The sequence below is a fragment of the Pleurodeles waltl genome, chromosome 2_1, assembly GCF_031143425.1.
Source record: "Pleurodeles waltl isolate 20211129_DDA chromosome 2_1, aPleWal1.hap1.20221129, whole genome shotgun sequence".
In the NCBI taxonomy this organism is placed as follows: domain Eukaryota; kingdom Metazoa; phylum Chordata; class Amphibia; order Caudata; family Salamandridae; genus Pleurodeles; species Pleurodeles waltl.
In genome coordinates this window covers 34,658,660-34,682,679 of record NC_090438.1, presented here as the reverse complement: position 1 = coordinate 34,682,679, position 24,020 = coordinate 34,658,660, and the positions used below count along the sequence as shown (strand labels likewise).

General features: G+C 49.8%; 1 protein-coding gene across 13 annotated transcripts in view; it reads right to left on the bottom strand.

Moving 5' to 3' along the window:
* Positions 1-24,020, bottom strand: part of MED12 (mediator complex subunit 12) — a 786,294-nt gene that overhangs the window by 449,974 nt on the left and 312,300 nt on the right. For all 13 annotated transcript variants that reach the window (XM_069209253.1, XM_069209261.1, XM_069209285.1 and 10 more), the window contains 2 exons: positions 18,058-18,159; positions 16,152-16,265 (listed from right to left, as the gene is read on the bottom strand). In XM_069209253.1, the coding sequence (XP_069065354.1) occupies positions 16,152-16,265; positions 18,058-18,159 (216 nt within the window). The remainder of the gene's footprint in view (positions 1-16,151; positions 16,266-18,057; positions 18,160-24,020) is intronic.

The following is a 24,020-nucleotide window of genomic DNA, read 5'->3' as shown; positions in this document are numbered from 1 at the left end:
AAAGTAGCCCACCGTTGGGGGTTCAGAGCAACCCCAAAGTTACCACACCAGCAGCTCAGGGCCGGTCAGGTGCAGAGGTCAAAGTGGTGCCCAAAACACATAGGCTTCAATGGAGAAGGGGGTGCCCCGGTTCCAGTCTGCCAGCAGGTAAGTACCCGCGTCTTCGGAGGGCAGACCAGGGGGGTTTTGTAGGGCACCGGGGGGGACACAAGCCCACACAGGAATTTCACCCTCAGCGGCGCGGGGGCAGCCGGGTGCAGTGTTAGAACAAGCGTCGGGTTTGTAGTGTTAGTCTATGGGAGATCTAGGGATCTCTTCAGCGCTGCAGGCAGGCAAGGGGGGGGTTCCTCGGGGAAACCTCCACTTGGGCAAGGGAGAGGGACTCCTGGGGGTCACTTCTCCAGTGAAAGTCCGGTCCTTCAGGTCCTGGGGGCTGCGGGTGCAGGGTCTCTCCCAGGCGTCGGGTTTTGGATTCAAGGAGTCGCGGTCAGGGGAAGCCTCGGGATTCCCTCTGCAGGCGGCACTGTGGGTGCTCAGGGGGGACAGGTTTTTGTACTCACAGTATCAGAGTAGTCCTGGGGTCCCTCCTGAGGTGTTGGATCTCCACCAGCCGAGTCGGGGTCGCCGGGTGCAGTGTTGCAAGTCTCACGCTTCTTGCGGGGAGCTTGCAGGGTTCTTTCAAGGCTGCTGGAAACAAAGTTGCAGCCTTTCTTGGAGCAGGTCCGCTGTCCTCGGGAGTTTCTTGTCTTTTCGAAGCAGGGGCAGTCCTCAGAGGATGTCGAGGTCGCTGGTCCCTTTGGAAGGCGTCGCTGGAGCAGGATCTTTGGAAGGCAGGAGACAGGCCGGTGAGTTTCTGGAGCCAAGGCAGTTGTCGTCTTCTGGTCTTCCTCTGCAGGGGTTTTCAGCTAGGCAGTCCTTCTTCTTGTAGTTGCAGGAATCTAATTTTCTAGGGTTCAGGGTAGCCCTTAAATACTAAATTTAAGGGCGTGTTTAGGTCTGGGGGGTTAGTAGCCAATGGCTACTAGCCCTGAGGGTGGTTACACCCTCTTTGTGCCTCCTCCCAAGGGGAGGGGGTCACAATCCTAACCCTATTGGGGGAATCCTCCATCTGCAAGATGGAGGATTTCTAAAAGTTAGAGTCACTTCAGCTCAGGACACCTTAGGGGCTGTCCTGACTGGCCAGTGACTCCTCCTTGTTGCTTTCTTTGTTCCCTCCAGCCTTGCCGCCAAAAGTGGGGGCCGTGGCCGGAGGGGGCGGGCAACTCCACTAAGCTGGAGTGCCCTGCTGGGCTGTGACAAAGGGGTGAGCCTTTGAGGCTCACCGCCAGGTGTCACAGCTCCTTCCTGGGGGAGGTGTTAGCATCTCCACCCAGTGCAGGCTTTGTTACTGGCCTCAGAGTGACAAAGGCACTCTCCCCATGGGGCCAGCAACATGTCTCTGGTGTGGCAGGCTGCTGGAACTAGTCAGCCTACACAGACAGTCGGTTAAGTTTCAGGGGGCACCTCTAAGGTGCCCTCTGTGGTGTATTTTACAATAAAATGTACACTGGCATCAGTGTGCATTTATTGTGCTGAGAAGTTTGATACCAAACTTCCCAGTTTTCAGTGTAGCCATTATGGTGCTGTGGAGTTCGTGTTTGACAGACTCCCAGACCATATACTCTTATGGCTACCCTGCACTTACAATGTCTAAGGTTTTGTTTAGACACTGTAGGGGTACCATGCTCATGCACTGGTACCCTCACCTATGGTATAGTGCACCCTGCCTTAGGGCTGTAAGGCCTGCTAGAGGGGTGTCTTACCTATACTGCATAGGCAGTGAGAGGCTGGCATGGCACCCTGAGGGGAGTGCCATGTCGACTTACTCGTTTTGTCCTCACTAGCACACACAAGCTGGCAAGCAGTGTGTCTGTGCTGAGTGAGAGGTCTCCAGGGTGGCATAAGACATGCTGCAACCCTTAGAGACCTTCCTTGGCATCAGGGCCCTTGGTACTAGAAGTACCAGTTACAAGGGACTTATCTGGATGCCAGGGTCTGCCAATTGTGGATACAAAAGTACAGGTTAGGGAAAGAACACTGGTGCTGGGGCCTGGTTAGCAGGCCTCAGCACACTTTCAATTGTAAACATAGCATCAGCAAAGGCAAAAAGTCAGGGGGCAACCATGCCAAGGAGGCATTTCCTTACAGGGGTGCTCACATAAACGCATGTGCACATTCACAGACCAGGTCTGAGGAAGGGTGTGTGCTCCGCATAGGTGACACGCCCGACCAGAATGAGTACCCCCCCACTAGTGTCCGAACAGATACCGGCCCCACCTAGTAACAAAGTTGGGGTTCTTCTATTATTTGTTTCCCTTTTTTCTTTAAGTTTGTGTGGTAGTATTCAATTAGAGGCATTAGTAAACACGGTGGGTGGGATAGTGGGAGTTAGAGGGGTTAGACGAGGTCAACACCGCCAGCAGGGTACACTAACACGTTCGCCAGCTCTAGACATAGACCTAATAAAATGCGCAGATAGCTGGGAGGAAATGGGACTAAAAAGGGAACAAAAGATCGCGGCACCACACAGGGCAACATGGCTCAACAAACTGTAGCAGACGCACAACAATATGAGATAATTACATGGTATGTAAGGGGAATGTCCACACCGAGCAAGAGAGCGCAAGTACACGCACGCCTCAAGCGCTTAAAGGCCCACATAGTTATCCTACAAGAAACACACTTAATGGATGATGAACTACAAGAGATTCAGACGAAATGGGGTGGGCAGGTCACAGGCACAACACACTCAGCGTACGCCAGGGGGGTATTGATCTGGATAGCTAGAGGTGTCCCATTTGCCAGAACCTCGCACAAGATTGACACAGGGGGCAGATATGTGATAGTGGAAGGCCACCTAGATGGGAGACAATTAGCCCTCATAGGGATATACGCACCCAACAACGCGCAGGCGAGATTCTTGGAGTCGTTAACCCCGGCGCTGCTGGACAACCCAGCGGCGCCCACAATATGGGGGGGTGACTTTAATTGCCTCCCGGACGTAGAGTTAGACAGATCGGTTCCTCCTAAAACAGCAGTAATATTCAGAAGCATCAAAAGCCCACTACAGAAATGGGCAGATGACATGAGACTACATGATCTTTGGCGACTACAGCACCCCAGACAGAGAGAATACTCATTTTATTCTGTGCCACACAAGGTGCACACAAGAATAGATATAATCTGGGGCACCACTGATATACGCGCGCTAATGAAGGAATCAGAATATTTAGCTACAACACTGTCTGACCACTCCCCGCTCAAAATAACACTGGGCTGGGGCGGGACCCGACAGGCAATCCCCACATGGCGGCTGCAGCCAGAAGCGCTCCAGGACCAGGCCTATGCAGAGGAACTAGGTACAGCACTAAAGCAATATTGGGAAGTCAACTCTGACTCCGCAAACACAAGAGCAACGGAATGGGAGGCACATAAGGCGGTAGTGAGAGGGCTCTGTATGGCAACTTCGTGGGGGGTCAGGCGCGCCCTGCACTCGGAGATAAACAAATTGGAAAAGGAGCTGAGAACACTTGAAGTAGCGATAGCCGGTAATGCAGCACCATACGCCACACTAAAGGAAGCACGCATAAAATACAAAGAAACTGACTCCCGCCTCCGCAAACACGATCATAAGTATCATTTAATGCGTCAACAATCTGAGGGGGACAGGTCGGGCAGACTGTTGGCTTGGCTCCTTAAGGGAACCCAGCAACAGACCCCAATAGGGACTATAAAACTAGACAATAATGAGTGGGTCTCCACGCAAGCGGATATAAACAGGGTGTTCAGGGATTATTACACAAACCTATACACAAAACGCTCGGATTACACACCCGGTCAGCTCGAAACTTTCCTATCTGGCGCTAATTTAAAACAATTATCTCATGAGCACGCCGAAGAACTAGAAGCCCCATTGAGAGTAGAGGATCTAGAGGCCGCATTAACACAAATGCCAAGAAACAAGGCACCAGGAATGGATGGCCTCCCAATGGAATACTATGCGAAGTATTCGGCTCTCCTGAAGCCCCATCTATTAAAAGTATTCGAAGAGGCCTGGAGACACAATGCACTACCCCCCACACAGAGGGAAGCAGTGATAGCGGTCCTGCCCAAGCAGGGACGGGATCCCACTGATGTCAAATCATATAGACCACTATCACTTTTGAACACCGACTGTAAAATACTGGGCAAGATGTTGGCCAATAGGCTGGCCCCAGTCATCCACACACTGATACACGAAGATCAAAACGGCTTCATTCCCAAACGAAATACATTTCTAAACACTCGCCGCCTTCTGGGAGTGATGGGAAGCACCCCCCCGGACGCATATGACGAAATGGTACTATCATTGGACATAGAAAAGGCTTTTGACACGCTGGGGTGGGATTTCCTATTTGATACCATGCAGGAAATGGGAATAGGCCCAAAATACATACGATGGGTGCAGACATTGTACTCCGGGCCACAAGCAAGAGTCAGAACAGGCGGAACGGTATCTGAAAGCTTCCCGATCGCAAGGGGCACTAGACAGGGATGCCCCTTATCCCCCCTGCTATTTGCTATCGCTATGGAGCCCCTGGCTGCTCGCCTAAGATTGAGGGAGGAGGATTGGGGTACACTAAGGATCGGGACGAAACATATAATATCTTTGTACGCTGACGATGCCCTAATTTACCTCCGGAATGGAAACGAAACAATCCCATCAGTAATGACACTCCTTGCTGAGTTCGGCACAGTGTCTGGACTGGTAGTAAACTGGGAAAAATCGTGCGTATTTCCCCTAGTCGCCCGGACACTGTCAAACCGAACAACAACTTTATCCGGGCGCCTGAGATGGTGCTTTGACACATTTAAATACCTGGGGGTACAAATATACCATAAACAAGATGACCTCCGAGACGGTAACCTGGGGAGAGCACTTGCCTCCATTAAGGGATCACTCCGCTTCTGGGGCAGGCTGCCACTGTCACCAATGGGCAGAGTTGCAATAGCAAATATGCTGATACTTCCCCGCCTGCTGTATTATTTCTCTGCGCTGCCACTCTTAGTCCCCAAGAGCTTTTTCCGCGAACTTAACGGTGTACTGCTACAACTCATATGGGCAGGAGGCAGAGCGCGCGTCGCCCTCACCACACTACAACGCCCAGTAGCAGAAGGTGGCATGGGTGCCCCAAACTTCGAGCGCTACTATGCGGCTGCCCAGCTCCAGGTACTGGACTGGATACATAGACCTACAGTAGCAGAGTCAGCAGGAGCGTCAGCCAACCTAAAGGGTACACCAGTGGTCGCATGGATGGCAGCCGGAGCCCCGAAGGAAATAGCCGGCAAACCGCAATTGCAGGTGGCGCATGCGTGCTGGAAGAGATATATTCAGGGTGGACGCCGCGCGCTTCCCTACTCCCCTCTAGTGCAACTGGGGGCCCTCCCGGGCTGGGCTGGTGGAGACAAAAGAAGGTCTTTGACGGTGTGGGCAGAGGCGGGCATCGAGAAGGTCGGGGATTGCTTTGAGGAAGGGAAATTAATGACCTTCGAAGAAATACGCGACCTCTCAGCAGTAAGCCCAGGGCAATTTATGACGTATCACGCCCAATGCCACACCATAAAGAAGACATGGGGGTCGGGAGAACAGGAACCCGCGACCTCCACAGCTGTACACCATATGCTGCAATATGACGGCCAACTGCAAATAGTGTCGAACCTGTACAAAGTACTTAATAAGGAGACGGCACCCGCCCTGGGGAAAGCATTAACTAAGTGGAACGAGGTGCTCTCACTCCCGATCACGCTAGAGGAATGGCCTTGTGCCCTACTGCACACTAAGGGAGTATGGAGGAACCCAAGGTTCAGATATACGCAACTAAATTACCTACACCAAACGTACCTCTCTCCAGCCAGGATTAAAAGTATCTTCCCTAGCTCGGAGCCCGCTTGCCCAAGATGCCGTGCCCCGCTGGCACATTTCTATCACATGGTATGGGACTGTCCCCTAGTACGAGAAAAGTGGAGCGCAATAGTGGTAAAGGTATCTGAATTGACGGGCCTGGCACTCACAGCAGAGCCTAAATCCTGTTTGCTAGGCCTGAGAAATAGAAACAAAAAGCACAAGCACTTACATAAGTTTATTGATTTAGCTTTCGTAATGTACAAGAGATTGATAGCAATGAACTGTAAGTCGGCCGCCGCCCCGGACCTGAACTCCTGGCACAACGCGACACTAAGATGGGCCAGCGCAGAACTGATGGTGCTAAGGACCACAAAAATGGGACCACGACAGACGGGCGGCGAGGTGTGGGAGATCCTGATAGATAGACTAGACGCTAAAAGCGATGAGAAACCGCCCTGAACTAAACCACACGAACAGCTGTAAATAGCGGTCAGCCTCGACAGCTCCCCACCCCATCCTGCCCTATTGGGGACTTTTCAGGCGAGAATCATCGGAACGGGTGGCACCTCCCTGCACCTGTGTCCCATCACGATCGCCCATAGAAGAGATGCGTTTCCACAGCATAATGCGAGCTATACACCCCACATTCAGCACGCATATCCCCTACTGTATCAGTCCTTCCCTGACACAACATATAGGCGCCAGCACCACAAAAGAATTTGCCTGATGTATCGGAAATGTACTCACATTTTTATTTAGGCGAGCGATTGTTCAGGAACCATTTCTGTACCCCTTATTTAATGTGTGATAATGACCTCAGTTAAGTTGTTAAGTTAGTGTGTTAAACTGTGTATTAGCAACGCCATTGATGCAATATATCTGTAAAATGAGACTAGTAAATGTTGGAAGCAGAGTTAAAGCAAAAATGTAATAAAAATATTTAAAAAAATAAAAAAAAAGTAGGGTTCTCATCCTTTGAACTTCTGTTCGGCCACCCTGTAAGGGGACCACTAGCTCTTGTGAAAGAAGGCTGGGAGAGACCTCTTCATGAGCCTAAACAAGACATAGTGGACTATGTACTTGGCCTTCGCTCAAGGATGGCAGAGTACATGGAAAAGGCAAGCAAAAACCTCGAGGCCAGCCAACAGCTCCAGAAGTGTTGGTATGACCAAAAGGCTGCACTGGTTGAATTTCAACCAGGGCAGAAAGTCTGGGTTTTGGAGCCTGTGGCTCCCAGGGCACTTCAGGACAGATGGAGTGGCCCTTACCCAATCCTGGAAAAGAAGAGTCAAGTCACCTACCTGGTGGACCTAGGCACAAGCAGGAGCCCCAAGAGGGTGATCCATGTAAACCGCCTAAAACTCTTCTGTAAGGAAATGCCTCCTTGGCATGGTTGCCCCCTGACTTTTTGCCTTTGCTGATGCTATGTTTACAATTGAAAGTGTGCTGAGGCCTGCTAACCAGGCCCCAGCACCAGTGTTCTTTCCCTAACCTGTACTTTTGTATCCACAATTGGCAGACCCTGGCATCCAGATAAGTCCCTTGTAACTGGTACTTCTAGTACCAAGGGCCCTGATGCCAAGGAAGGTCTCTAAGGGCTGCAGCATGTCTTATGCCACCCTGGAGACCTCTCACTCAGCACAGACACACTGCTTGCCAGCTTGTGTGTGCTCGTGAGAACAAAACGAGTAAGTCGACATGGCACTCCCCTCAGGGTGCCATGCCAGCCTCTCACTGCCTATGCAAGTATAGGTCAGTCACCCCTCTAGCAGGCCTTACAGCCCTAAGGCAGGGTGCACTATACCATAGGTGAGGGTACCAGTGCATGAGCATGGTACCCCTACAGTGTCTAAGCAAAACCTTAGACATTGTAAGTGCAGGGTAGCCATAAGAGTATATGGTATGGGAGTCTGTCAAACACGAACTCCACAGCACCATAATGGCTACACTGAAAACTGGGAAGTTTGGTATCAAACTTCTCAGCACAATAAATGCACACTGATGCCAGTGTACATTTTATTGCAAAATACACCCCAGAGGGCACCTTAGAGGTGCCCCCTGAAACTTAACCGACTGTCTGTGTAGGCTGACTAGTTCCAGCAGCCTGCCACACCAGAGACATGTTGCTGGCCCCATGGGGAGAGTGCCTTTGTCACTCTGAGGCCAGTAACAAAGCCTGCACTGGGTGGAGATGCTAACACCTCCCCCAGGCAGGAACTGTGACACCTGGCGGTGAGCCTCAAAGGCTCACCCCTTTGTCACAGCCCAGCAGGGCACTCCAGCTTAGTGGAGTTGCCCGCCCCCTCCGGCCACGGCCCCCACTTTTGGCGGCAAGGCTGGAGGGAACAAAGAAAGCAACAAGGAGGAGTCACTGGCCAGTCAGGACAGCCCCTAAGGTGTCCTGAGCTGAAGTGACTCTAACTTTAAGAAATCCTCCATCTTGCAGATGGAGGATTCCCCCAATAGGGTTAGGATTGTGACCCCCTCCCCTTGGGAGGAGGCACAAAGAGGGTGTACCCACCCTCAGGGCTAGTAGCCATTGGCTACTAACCCCCCAGACCTAAACACGCCCTTAAATTTAGTATTTAAGGGCTACCCTGAACCCTAGAAAATTAGATTCCTGCAACAACAAGAAGAAGGACTGCCTAGCTGAAAACCCCTGCAGAGGAAGACCAGAAGACAACAACTGCCTTGGCTCCAGAAACTCACCGGCCTGTCTCCTGCCTTCCAAAGAACTCTGCTCCAGCGACGCCTTCCAAAGGGACCAGCGACCTCTGCATCCTCTGAGGACTGCCCTGCTTCGACGACGACAAGAAACTCCCGAGGACAGCGGACCTGCTCCAAAAAGACTGCAACTTTGTTTCAAGAAGCAGCTTTAAAGAACCCTGCAATCTCCCCGCAAGAAGCGTGAGACTTGCAACACTGCACCCGGCGACCCCGACTCGGCTGGTGGAGAACCAACACCTCAGGGAGGACCCCCGGACTACTCTACGACTGTGAGTACCAAAACCTGTCCCCCCTGAGCCCCCACAGCGCCGCCTGCAGAGGGAATCCCGAGGCTTCCCCTGACCGCGACTCTCTGAAACCTAAGTCCCGACGCCTGGAAAAGACCCTGCACCCGCAGCCCCCAGGACCTGAAGGACCGGACTTTCACTGCAGAAGTGACCCCCAGGAGTCCCTCTCCCTTGCCCAAGTGGAGGTTTCCCCGAGGAAGCCCCCCCTTGCCTGCCTGCAGCGCTGAAGAGATCCCTTGATCTCTCATTGACTTACATTGCGAACCCGACGCTTGTTCTAACACTGCACCCGGCCGCCCCCGCGCCGCTGAGGGTGAAATTTCTGTGTGGGCTTGTGTCCCCCCCGGTGCCCTACAAAACCCCCCTGGTCTGCCCTCCGAAGACGCAGGTACTTACCTGCAAGCAGACCGGAACCGGGGCACCCCCTTCTCATCATTATAGCCTATGCGTTTTGGGCACCACTTTGAACTCTGCACCTGACCGGCCCTGAGCTGCTGGTGTGGTAACTTTGGGGTTGCTCTGAACCCCCAACGGTGGGCTACCTTGGACCAAGAACTGAACCCTGTAAGTGTCTTACTTACCTGGTAAAACTAACAAAAACTTACCTCCCCCAGGAACTGTGAAAATTGCACTAAGTGTCCACTTTTAAAGTAGCTATTTGTGAATAACTTGAAAAGTATACATGCAATTGAAATGATTAAAAGTTCCTAATGTACTTACCTGCAATACCTTTCAAACAAGATATTACATGTTAAATTTGAACCTGTGGTTCTTAAAATAAACTAAGAAAAGATATTTTTCTATAACAAAACCTATTGGCTGGATTTGTCTCTGAGTGTGTGTACCTCATTTATTGTCTATGTGTATGTACAACAAATGCTTAACACTACTCCTTGGATAAGCCTACTGCTCGACCACACTACCACAAAATAGAGCATTAGTATTATCTATTTTTACCACTATTTTACCTCTAAGGGGAACCCTTGGACTCTGTGCATGCTATTCCTTACTTTGAAATAGCACATACAGAGCCAACTTCCTACATCTTCCATGATAGGGCTGATGTGAATCTGTTGATGGTAACAGATGAGGAGCAGGAAGCTGAGAGTGAGCCTCTCCCTGATCTCCTCTCTTCAGACCCTAAAGATGGCTCAGTGGATGGAGTGATCTATTCAGACACCCTCTCTGGCCAACAGCAAGCTGATTGTAGGAAGGTCCTGCAACAGTTTGCTGAGCTCTTTTCCCTAACCCCTGGTCAGACACACCTGTGTACCCATGATGTGGACACAGGAGACAGCATGCCTGTCAACAATGAAATCTTCAGACAGTCTGATCAAGTTAAGGAAAGCATCAAGGTGGAAGTCCACAAGATGCTGGAATTGGGAGTAACTGAGTACTCTGACAGCCCCTGGGCTAGCCCAGTGGTCTTAGTCCCCAAACCTCACACCAAAGAAGGAAAGAGAGAGATGAGGTTTTGTGTGGACTACAGAGGTCTTAATTCTGTCACCAAGACAGATGCCCATCCCATTCCTAGAGCTGACGAGCTGATTGACAAATTAGGTGCTGCCAAATTCTTAAGTACCTTTGACTTAACAGCAGGGTACTGGCAAATCAAAATGGCACCTGGAGCAAAAGAGAAAACAGCATTCTCCACACCTGATGGGCATTATCAGTTTACTGGTATGCCCTTTGGTTTAAAGAATGCCCCTGCCACCTTCCAAAGGTTGGTGAATCAAGTCCTTGCTGGGTTGGAATCCTTTAGTGCAGCTTATCTTGATGATATTGCGGTCTTCAGCTCCACCTGGCAGGATCACCTGGTCCACCTGAAGAAGGTTTTGAAGGCTCTGCAATCAGCAGGCCTCTCTATCAAGGCATCCAAATGCCAGATAGGGCAGGGAACTGTGGTTTACTTGGGACACCTTGTAGGTGGAGGCCAAGTTCAGCCACTCCAGCCTAAGATCCAGACTATTCTGGACTGGGCAGCTCCAAAAACCCAGACTCAAGTCAGGGCATTCCTTGGCTTGACTGGATACTATAGGAGGTTTGTGAAGGGATATGGATCCATTGTGACAGCCCTCACAGAACTCACCTCCAAGAAAATGCCCAAGAAAGTAAACTGGACTGTAGAATGCCAACAGGCCTTTGACACCCTGAAACAAGCTATGTGCACAGCACCAGTTCTAAAATCTCCAGATTACTCCAAGCAATTCATTGTGCAAACAGATGCCTCTGAACATGGGATAGGGGCAGTTTTGTCCCAAACAAATGATGATGGCCTTGACCAGCCTGTTGCTTTCATTAGCAGGAGGTTACTCCCCAGGGAGCAGCGTTGGAGTGCCATTGAGAGGGAGGCCTTTGCTGTGGTTTGGTCCCTGAAGAAGCTGAGACCATACCTCGTTGGTACTCACTTCCTAGTTCAAACTGACCACAGACCTCTCAGATGGCTGATGCAAATGAAAGGTGAAAATCCAAAACTGTTGAGGTGGTCCATCTCCCTACAGGGAATGGACTTTATAGTGGAACACAGACCTGGGACTGCCCATGCCAATGCAGATGGCCTTTCCAGGTTCTTCCACTTAGAAAATGAAGACTCTCTTGGGAAAGGTTAGTCTCATCCTCTTTCGTTTGGGGTGGGGGGGGGGAGTAGGGGGGGGGTTTGGTTGTGTAAGAAAATGCCTCCTTGGCATGGTTACCCCCTGACTTTTTGCCTTTGCTGATGCTATGTTTTGAATTGAAAGTGTGCTGAGGCCAGCTAACCAGGCCCCAGCACCAGTGTTCTTTCCCTAACCTGTACTTTTGATTCCACAATTGGCACACCCTGGCATCCATGTAAGTCCCTTGTAACTGGTACCCCTGGTACCAAGGGCCCTGATGCCAGGGAAGGTCTCTAAGGGCTGCAGCATATCTTATGCCACCCTGGGGACCCCTCACTCAGCACAGACACACTGCTTACCAGCTTGTGTGTGCTAGTGAGAACAAAACGAGTAAGTCGACATGGCACTCCCCTCAGGGTGCCATGCCTACCTCACACTGCCTATGCAGTATAGATAAGTCACCCCTCTAGTAGGCCTTACAGCCCTAAGGCGGGGGGCACTATACCATAGGTGAGGGCACTAGTGCATGAGCACTGTGCCCCTACAGTGTCTAAGCCAAACCTTAGACATTGTAAGTGCAGGGTAGCCATAAGAGTATATGGTCTGGGAGTCTGTCAAACACGGACTCCACAGCACCATAATGGCTACACTGAAAACTGGGAAGTTTGGTATCAAACTTCTCAGAACAATAAATGCACACTGATGCCAGTGTACATTTTATTGTAAAATACACCCCAGAGGGCACCTTAGAGGTGCCCCCTGAAACCTTAACCGACTATCTGTGTAGGCTGACTGGTTCCAGCAGCCTGCCACAACCGAGACATGTTGCTGGCCCCATGGGGAGAGTGCCTTTGTCACTCTGAGGCCAGTAACAAAGCCTACACTGGGTGGAGATGCTAACACCTCCCCCAGGCAGGAGCTGTCACACCTGGCGGTGAGCCTCAAAGGCTCACCCCTTTGTGCCAGCACCGCAGGACACTCCAGCTAGTGGAGTTGCCCGCCCCCTCCGGCCACGGCCCCCACTTTTGGCGGCAAGGCCGGAGAAAATAATGAGAAAAACAAGGAGGAGTCACTGGCCAGTCAGGACAGCCCCTAAGGTGTCCTGAGCTGAGGTGACTCTGACTTTTAGAAATCCTCCATCTTGTAGAAGGAGGATTCCCCCAATAGGGATAGGAATGTGACCCCCCTCCCCTTGGGAGGAGGCACAAAAAGGGTGTACCCACCCTCAGGGCTAGTAGCCATTGGCTACTAACCCCCCAGACCTAAACACGGCCTTAAATTTAGTATTTAAGGGCTTCCCTGAACCTAAGAATTTAGATTCCTGCAACTTACCGAAGAAGAAGACTGCTGAGCTGAAAACCCCTGCAGAAGAAGAAAGAAGACACCAACTGCTTTGGCCCCAGTCCTACCGGCCTGTCTCCTGCCTTCTAAAGAACCCTGCTCCAGCGACGCTTTCTCCAGGACCAGCGACCTCTGAATCCTCAGAGGACTGCCCTGCTTCCAAGAGACCAAGAAACTCCCGAGGACAGCGGCACTGCTCCAAAAGAACTGCAACTTTGTTTCAAGGAGCAGCTTTAAAGACCCTTCAACTCCCCGCAAGAAGCGTGAGACTTGCAACACTGCACCCGGCGACCCCGACTCGACTGGTGGAGAACCAACACCTCAGGGAGGACCCTCCGGCGACTCCGAGTCCGTGAGTAACCAAAGTTGCCCCCCCCTGAGCCCCCACAGCGACGCCTGCAGAGGGAATCCCGAGGCTCCCCCTGACCGCGACTGCCTGAACTCCATTTCCCGACGGCTGGAAAAGACCCTGCACCTGCAGCCCCCAGCACCTCAAGGAACGGAACTCCTGTGCAGGAGTGACCCCCAGGAGGCCCTCTCCCTTGTCCAGGTGGTGGCTACCCCGAGGAGCCCCCCCCTTGCCTGCCTGCGACGCTGAAGAGATCCCTTGATCTCTCATTGAACATCATTGAAAACCCGACGTGTGTTTGCACACTGCACCCGGCCGCCCCGCGCTGCTGACGGTGTACTTTCTGTGCTGACTTGTGTCCCCCCCGGTGCCCTACAAAACCCCCCTGGTCTGCCCTCCGAAGACGCGGGTACTTACCTGCTGGCAGACCGGAACCGGGGCACCCCCTTCTCTCCATTGAAGCCTATGTGTTTTGGGCACCTCTTTGACCTCTGCACCTGACCGGCCCTGAGCTGCTGGTGTGGTAACTTTGGGGTTGCTCTGAACCCCCAACGGTGGGCTACCTTGGACCCAAAACTGTAAGTGACTTACTTACCTGTGAAACCTAACAATACTTTACCTCCCCCAGGAACTGTGAAAATTGCACTAAGTGTCCACTTTTAAAACAGCTTATTGTGTTTTATGTAAAAAGTATACATGCTAATGTAATGATTCAAAGTTCCTAACGTACATACCTGCAATACCTTTCAAATGAGATATTACATGTAGAATTTGAACCTGTGGTTCTTAAAATAAACTAAGAAAATATATTTTTCTATAACAAAACCTATTGGCTGGATTTGTCTCTGAGTGTGTGTTCCTCATTTATTGCCTGTGTGTATGTACAACAAATGCTTAACACTACTCCTTTGATAAGCCTACTGCTCGACCACACTACCACAAAATAGAGCATTAGTATTATCTCTTTTGCCACTATCTTACCTCTAAGGGGAACCCTTGGACTCTGTGCATACTATTCCTTACTTTGAAATAGTGCATACAGCGCCAACTTCCTACATTAACACAAAAGACAGCACATTTTATTTAATTTCCAAACAAAATTAAATATAAAAAAGAAATAATAATTACAATAGGAGGATTGGAGCTTTTCTAAGCTCAATTAAAGCCACACATCAGCCATACTATATTCTGTTTAATGCACCCGCCCTGTTCCCACAAATCAAGCTGAGGATACTAATTTAATTTTTAGCCTCCAATTTCAAATTCCTTGACATTTACAGTACATTTTTAAAATTTCAATTGTACATTTACTAATTTTCTTTATATACAGTTTATTATTCTATTAATTAATGTATTTACGGTTGTAAGCCGTCGTGGACCCCCAGGGGTCCCTGGACCACATGTTGTGAACAACTTCACTAGAGGACCGGTATTTTTTCAGAGGACACTTCTAAGTGCATGTCATCATAAATCCAATACTGGCATCAGTATGGACTTATTAAGAGGAGGCATTTGATACCAAACACCATAGGTTTCAGTGAAACCATTATGTAGTTGGGTAACTCGTAATGACCAGCACCCGGTACATACCTTAAGATGGCTTCCCTGTTCACTTGCAATATTTAGCAACTGAACTAGACATCACAGGGGCATGCATGTCTGATCATGCAGATATGTCCTCACATCAAATAGGATAAAAATATAATACACCCTGCCTTACGGCTCTAAGGCCTGCCTAGGGGTGGGACCTACATATTTCATATGCAGTGATTTGGAGCATGGCACACAAGTGTGCCATGTCATGTTTTCACTCATGGCTTGCACCATGACACACAGTCTGAATGGCAGGCTGGGTGCAATTTCGATGGGGGTCTCTTAGGGTAGAACAATACATACTGCAGCCCTTAGGGTTCCTCTTTATTACCCAGGCGCTAGGTACCAGGGGTACCACTTACTAGAGACTTACAGTCACTAACACTTAAAGTGTGCGCCAATTGTACACAATTCAACCTTTTTCCTTGTTTTAGGGAAAGAGCATTGGAACTAGGGACCTGGGTAACAGGACCCCAGTGCACCTCAGTCGAAAACCTAAGTGGCAAAAAAGTATGGGCGACCATGTCAAAAGGGGGTACCTTACTGCACCAAGCATAACTATATCAGGTGCAAGACATTTCTGGTTATCACTGCCTATCTGTGCTTGAAGTATAGAAAAAATATCTTACTTACCTGTAATAAAGTCTTCTTAAAAATGAAGAACTGCCTGGACACTGGAATTATAACCCGCTATTTGTTGTGAAAACTGTTTGAGAGTGTAACTTAATACCATCTCCAGAGTAACCCTTGTGTGCCCGATCTCAGTACCCTGTGAAAGTAACTGCTAAAAAGGAGAACTTGGTAACTGAGTTGGAGTGGACCAATATTGAGGACATAGGACACTAGTGGTAAATTACAGTCACTGAGACGATTGAGGTCCAGTGATAATCAACTGTCCTGGGACCCCAAAAAGGCTTTGCAAAACCAAATACAGAAGATCAGGCCTACTGCTACTATTGATACAGGGACAATGATACAAGGGCACCAGATGAGAAGCTATGGGAAGTCTATGTAAGGCAGTCATCTCTAAATGACATAGCTGGTTAGAAAGGGTATCACTCGCATGGGAACACACACTCCCCTGGCTTGCAGTCACTGAGCTGTCAGCCTGAATCATGCCACAGGTGGAGATACTGGTACCCTGCTAGAGCAAAGACCAGTGCTCGTGCCTCTGCAGAGTCTTGTAGGTTCTCATCATCTAAATTAGGTCTTGTGATACTGAGAAAGAAGTAGGCCTTGATGGGGGGAACATTTTCAATGATTACTGGAGGTATAAGCCCACATCCTAGAGGTGGATATTGATCATTTAGATAGTAAATTAAGCAAACAGGACTTACCTAAAACGAAGACAGCCTTTAATACAGCGAACACAGCTCCATCCACAATCCGGTTCTGGGAGGCAGCAAGCAGGTGTCGGTCACAGGAGGAGCGAATCCCCACCGTAGGTTTATCTGGAAAAGGCAAGAGATGTTCGTATTTTGTTAGTGCATGGAACAATCTGTATGCATACCGTAGTGTGCACAAGGAAAACAGGCTGCATCAAGGTTAGCACAGGTGCATGGCAATCTAGCTCTACTGTGTAGGGACTACACTAATACAAACAAGGGAAACATTTCTGCAAACATGCAACTAACTTTAACAGCGAGCTAAGGCCCAGCTGTCAAGTTGTGTTAAACTGGAAAAAAAAAGAAGCTAAAAACGAAATCCCTACGCACGAGAAGACACAAAGTGTGTGGCATTTTCGGAGAGAGCCTGTGCACAGTCGCTGTTGATGGGCATCATGTGTGACCATCTTAGTTTATCACGGTTTCATAGGGACAACATTACTACTGCAATACACCCTCTGAGCACTCAATTAGAGGTAGTGAATATTCAATTCTCACAATCAAAAACACACAAAGTCAATGTTCAGCCAGACTGAGAGCTTCAACAAGGAGAGGACTACTAGAGGACTCTTCCAGGAGGTCATAAACTTGAATCAGCCCTGTGGGATCCCAGAATAAAATGGGTATTATCCTTTTCGCAAAAAGGCATTTTTTCATAAGGACTGAATTTCATTTTGCTTATCATTATACCCACAGTTGAGCTCTTACACACACACACCTTTTTTTTTTAAAATGGAACGGCAGGATCCACTATTTAGTTAAATAAGATTTTGCCTCAACACTGCCTGAGAGGTGTTTATGCCTTCAATTAAGATTGCCAAGCATACCCACCAGTACCCCATGCAATGTTTCAACTCAGTAACAGAGGAGGATCTGTATACCAGAGGAGAGAAGAGAGTGACTGCTCAGGAGAGGAGAGCTGCTGTCCCGCTACCTTCTTTCCAGAGGGACCCAAGCCAGCGAAGCATCCAAGGGGCCACATCGCTCGGTTCACATGGAGTGCCCATCTCTAGCTGGTTGTGGTTGTTATTACCACTTGCTAGTCACAAAGTTTAAAGTCTTTGGAGGAAGACTGGTGTGTGCAGAGACTACGGCAGGACGGTGCCTAGGGAGGCTCTGGAGTTCATGGGTTATGGTCATCTCCGGTACCTACAGTCTATTTTGAGCTGGTGGCTCAAAGTGCCTTAATAAGAGACACGTGGAGTGGCTCACCTTGTAATATTCAATTAGAACTATTCATCTCTATCCTTTGCTTACAGTACACTAACGCCCTGTAACCTGGATAACTAGCACTCCGTGTCACGCAGAAAACTTCTCAATCTCCTTTACATATCCTCCACAGTCTGTAAGGACAAACATTCAACACTGCATCATTATGGTTAAGCAACAGACAAAGGGGTAACAATGTTTGTGCAAGGAAATCTGGGGTCTCACGTGACAGAAACTAGTGTGTTATCAATGAGTGAAGAAGCATTGGTGTCCACAGCAAACTAAATTAACATACAAGTAAAGACTCACACTAAATAAACCACAATCATGCTCCCCTAAAACAGGAACTTCTATGTAGCCTGGGCCTCGCCTGTATTATATACCCAAGTTTAAATCTGAAAAGAAAAATACCTGCACTTTAAATTTCTGAATTTATTGTGAAGAAAAAAAGAAACCTGAACACGGTGCAATGACCAATTATAATTTGTCATTATCAGATGCATCTCAGGCCCAAGCCAAGAGAGGACATGTCAAAGGAGACAACGTAAAGTCTTAACAGATCCATTTTGGAAAAGCAGCAAGGTAATTCAGTTTTTGTGTGCGTCTATAATCTAGCACAGCTCATCCTACGATGTCAAGCGGTACTTACTTCCATCTTGTTGACATGGATTAAGCTGTGGAGTCTTGAAGAGGTGGAGTAAGATCCGACAGGTAAGACGCGCCCCTGGCTCGGAGTCCTGTTCACTGCATGCTGTGAAAATAAATGTTTGCTTTAGCACAAAACTTGTGAAGGACTGGGCTTAGGAAATGATTGCATGGTGACAGCCTAGAGAGAGCAAATATAGAAATAATGAGAGGTTTAGTGAAATAGAATGTAAAAACACCAAAGGATGTAAAGCAGGAAACACTAAGATAACTAAGGGAGCTATGCTGTGAATTACCAACATCTGGAAACTCTAGGGCTGCGATAACATACTGTAAGGAAATGCCTCCTTGGCATGGTTACCCCCTGACTTTTTGCCTTTGCTGATGCTATGTTTTGAATTAAAAGTGTGCTGAGGCCTGCTAACCAGGCCCCAGCACCAGTGTTCTTTCCCTAACCTGTACTTTTGATTCCACAATTGGCACACCCTGGCACCCAGATAAGTCCCTTGTAACTGGTACCTTTGGTACCAAGGGCCCTGATGCCAGGGAAGGTCTCTAAGGGCTGCAGCATGTATTATGCCACCCTAGAGACCCCTCACTCAGCACAGGCACACTGCTTACCAGCTTGTGTGTGCTAGTGAGAACAAAATGAGTAAGTCGACATGGCACTCCCCTCAGGGTGCCATGCCAGCCTCTCACTGCCTATGCAGTATAGGTAAGACACCCCTCTAGCAGGCCTTACAGCCCTAAGGCAGGGTGCACTATACCATAGGTGAGGGTACCAGTGCATGAGCACTGTGCCCCTACAGTGTCTAAGCAAAACCTTAGACATTGTAAGTGCAGGGTAGCCATAAGAGTATATGGTCTGGGAGTCTGTTTTACACGAACTCCACAGCACCATAATGGCTACACTGAAAACTGGGAAGTTTGGTATCAAACTTCTCAGCACAATAAATGCACACTGATGCCAGTGTACATTTTATTGTAAAATACACCACAGAGGGCACCTTAGAGGTGCCCCCTGAAACTTAACCGACTATCTGTGTAGGCTGACCGGTTCTAGCAGCCTGCCACACTAGAGACATGTTGCTGGCCCCATGGAGAGAGTGCCTTTGTCACTCTGAGGCCAGTAACAAAGCCTGCACTGGGTGGAGATGCTAACACCTCCCCCAGGCAGGAGCTGTAACACCTGGCGGTGAGCCTCAAAGGCTCACCCCTTTGTCACAGCACCGCAGGACACTCCAGCTAGTGGAGTTGCCCGCCCCCTCCGGCCCCGGCCCCCACTTTTGGCGGCAAGGCCGGAGAAAATAATGAGAAAAACAAGGAGGAGTCACTGGCCAGTCAGGACAGCCCCTAAGGTGTCCTGAGCTGAGGTGACTAACTTTTAGACATCCTCCATCTTGCAGATGGAGGATTCCCCCAATAGGATTAGGGATGTGACCCCCTCCCCTTGGGAGGAGGCACAAAGAGGGTGTACTCACCCTCAGGGCTAGTAGCCATTGGCTACTAACCCCCCAGACCTAAACACGCCCTTAAATTTAGTATTTAAGGGCTCTCCCTGAACCTAGAAATTAGATTCCTGCAACTACAAGAAGAAGGATTGCCTAGCTGAAAACCCCTGCAGAGGAAGACCAGAAGACAACAGCTGCCTTGGCTCCAGAAACTCACCGGCCTGTCTCCTGCCTTCCAAAGAACTCTGCTCCAGCGACGCCTTCCAAAGGGACCAGCGACCTCTGAATCCTCTGAGGACTGCCCTGCTTCGACGACGACAAGAAACTCCCGAGGACAGCGGACCTGCTCCAAAAAGACTGCAACTTTATCCAAAGGAGCAGCTTTAAAGAACCCTGCAATCTCCCCGCAAGAAGCGTGAGACTTGCAACACTGCACCCGGCGACCCCGACTCGGCTGGTGGAGAACCAAACCTCAGGGAGGACCCCTGGACTACTCTACGACTGTGAGTACCAAAAGCTGTCCCCCCTGAGCCCCCACAGCACCGCCTGCAGAGGGAATCCCGAGGCTTCCCCTGACCGCGACTCTCTGAAACCTAAGTCCCGACGCCTGGAAAAGGCCCTGCACCCGCAGCCCCCAGGACCTGAAGGACCGGACTTTCACTGCAGAAGTGACCCCCAGGAGTCCCTCTCCCTTGCCCAAGTGGAGGTTTCCCCGAGGAAGCCCCCCCTTGCCTGCCTGCAGCGCTGAAGAGATCCCTGGATCTCTCATTGACTTCCATTGCGAACCCGACGCTTGTTCTAACACTGCACCCGGCCGCCCCCGCGCCGCTGAGGGTGAAATTTCTGTGTGGGCTTGTGTCCCCCCCCGGTGCCCTACAAAACCCCCCTGGTCTGCCCTCCGAAGACGCGGGTACTTACCTGCTGGCAGACTGGAACCGGGGCACCCCCTTCTCTCCATTGAAGCCTATGCGTTTTGGGCACCACTTTGAACTCTGCACCTGACCGGCCCTGAGCTGCTGGTGTGGTAACTTTGGGGTTGCTCTGAACCCCCAACGGTGGGCTACCTTGGACCAAGAACTGAACCCTGTAAGTGTCGTACTTACCTGGTAAAACTAACAAAAACTTACCTCCCCCAGGAACTGTGAAAATTGCACTGTGTCCACTTTTGAAATAGCTATTTGTGAATAACTTGAAAAGTATACATGCAATTGAAATGATTCAAAGTTCCTAATGTACTTACCTGCAATACCTTTCAAACAAGATATTACATGTTAAATTTGAACCTGTGGTTCTTAAAATAAACTAAGAAAAGATATTTTTCTATACAAAACCTATTGGCTGGATTTGTCTCAGAGTGTGTGTACCTCATTTATTGTCTATGTGTATGTACAACAAATGCTTAACACTACTCCTTGGATAAGCCTACTGCTCGACCACACTACCACAAAATAGAGCATTAGTATTATCTATTTTTACCACTATTTTACCTCTAAGGGGAACCCTTGGACTCTGTGCATGCTATTCCTTACTTTGAAATAGCACATACAGAGCCAACTTCCTACACATACAGACTCTCAATTATTAGCCTGGGAGTACAATCAGTAGCTAAAGTAGCTGAGTACAAAGCCAAGAAGCAGCATGCAAATCAGTCTGGAAAACTCCCGGCTTGGTGGAAAAAAAGGTGCAATATTAGGTAGTACCAAGAGTAGGAAAGTAGCATCTTTCTGACATGGTTGCACCCACTTTTTGCCTGGTGTCAGCGTGTTTGGACTGCAGTGCACTGGGATTCTGCTAAGCAGGACCACAGTGTCTGTGCTCTGACCTCTTAATTTGGTTGTGGTAAACATTTACTCCCCACAATTGGCATACTGGTGCAACCATGAAAGCCCCAAGTATATGGTACTTAGGTACCCAGGGCATTGGGACACAGGGGACTCCCAGGGGCTGCAGCATGTATTGTGCCACCTATAGGAGCTTATGCAAACTGTGTCTGCAGGCCTGCCACTGCAGCCTGCGTGAAATTATGCATGCACCATTCACCCCAGATATAAGACTTGCCTTATATCATGGTCACTGCACTTAGACACCGTAAGTCACCCCTCTGGAAGGCCCTTCAGCTCAGGGGCAAGGTACATATCCCCAAGTATGAGAGAACCCCTGCATGAGCCGGGTACCCCTACAAACCCTAGACCCATTCCCTGGACTTTGAAAGTGCAGGGAAGCCATCTTAAGGTATCTAGTGGACACTGGTCAAAACAAGAGGTCCAACTACATAATGGCTTCTCCAAACTAAGCCAAGTTTGGTATCAAACATGTTGGAATCATGCAACTACACCGATTCCAGTTCTAGTTGCATGATACCATGTACTCTAGGGGTTTCCTCAGAGGATTTCCCAGTTCTGCCTGTGCAGCCTTACAGGGTCTGGCTGCCAGCCCATGCCACTGCAGACACAAGACAGCTCGAGGGTGACTCCAAGAATCTCCTACAGCCCCTGGACTCCTACTGATGAGCCCTTTTCAAGCAGGGAAAGGCAGCACAAAGGATGTCCTGCAAATAAGAGGTGTGACCATCGCTCCCTTTGAAATATGTGTCTCTGGGTTGGGGTGGGGTGCCCTCTGAGCGCCACCAGACATTTAATGCCCTCCTTGCATAATCAAGTTTGCACCAGTTCAGGAACCCTCAGTTCCCATTATGGTGCAAAACTACACAAAAGACAGGGGAGTGACCACCCCCGTCCAGCTCCTACCCTAGGGAGGTGCACAGAGCTCTGCCAGGTGGCCGGTTGATTTTGCCATCCTGGAAACAAGGTAGACAGAGGCCCCTGGGAGCATCTGACTGGTTCAGCCAGGTAAATGACGTCCCTAACCCCCCCCTCTGATAGGTGGGCCACTACAGAGAGTGACCAACACCCTTTTTAGGGCTAATTAAAAGCTCCCCCTAGGGTGGGTCCTCAGATTCGTTGAGAAAGACTTTTCAAGGATGTCTCTGCAAGACATCTTCTGCTCCTGGCCTCCGGAACCACTCCTGGTCTGCTTTTTGGAACTGAAACAAGGCTGTATCCAGTTGGGAGGGCTCCCACTGCAAGATTGTTTCTCCAGCTCCTGCAAGATTTCTTCAACATCTGTGGCTGGGCATCCTCCAAGGACTCTGCCAGCATGCACAAAGCAAGAAGGAATCTCCCTTGGAGTGAAGCAGTCACTCCCCTGCATCCGCAGGCACCTCAAGACAACGATGACCGGCTGGTGGATCCTGCTGTCCCAGAAACAACGTAAAGGCTCTGCTCACAGGTGGTGGTTCTGTAATCCTCTCCGGGTTCAACTTGTCTTCTGACCAACTTGGAAGACAGTGGACCCTTGCTGCAGCCACTGGAACGGAACCCCTGTGCACCGGGACTGTTGCTCTTGCCCAGGCTTGTTGGCTCTTCCTCCAAGAGATCTTTGAGCTCCAAGAATCCCCAGCATCCAATACTCTACAACTCCAGATTCAGCTTCCACTTTGTAGCTCCTGCGACGTGGGACTCCTGTTTTGTTGTGCTGCTGAGGCCTCATTGTGTCTCCCTGTGCCTGCTGCCAGAGGGTCACTTGTGGGGGCTCTTCCGATTCCGGCTGGCCTTCCTTCCTGCGGAAGACCTGCCCTTATTTCCCACCCCACAAAAGGGTTGAGTCACTAGAACATTGCTGATACTCCAAAATCTGCAAACGTCCTTGCAACCACTATTTGCATTTGCCAAGGCTTGTTGATGGTCTTGCTGGCCACTGACCCTCCTGCAATCCGGCCACCATTGTGGGACAGCTCACGGGCGACTCCAAGGATCTCATGCAGCCCCCTGGACTCTGCAGCTGGACTTCTTTGACCGTCCTGCAGCACCTTCACCTCCACGAGGGTGGGCATTGCCTACATGCACCGCCTGGACAACTCGGAGTGGTCTGAACACTGTCCCCTTCTTTTTCAGGTTCTTCATGTCGGAAATGCACCTTGTGGATCCACCTGCCTGGTCCACAGGTCGTGCCAGCAGCTGACCAACCGAGGCTTCCATTACTTCAACAAGGGTTTGCGATGCCACTTCACCCCTATGCACCCGGGCTCCCTGGTGTAGGTACTCCGGTCTTTTGGGTATCCACAGGTGATGGCACCAAACTTTTCTTGTGCCAACTGGTTACCTCGGGGTCCACTGGGAATGGTCGTAAAGCCATAAAAATTCTACCTGCGGCGGTACTGTGTTATCCTATAGCACACCTAGCTCAATAACAGCTCTGCACCCAGGTACCTGTGGGAATTCTAGTACTTACCTCTGGTGATTTTCTACTCCCCCATCCCCTGGGATCCTAACACACTTACCTTGGTTGGGCACCTCCATTCTTATACCACTTTATTAGTATATGGTTTGCACACACCCCTCCACCCTCCCCACCCCACCCACTGTTGCTAAGTGTATATTTTTGTGTGCTGAGATCTCCAGGTGGAGGTACACCAATGTTAGTATAGCTTTAGTGTTGTAATAAATAAACCTTTATT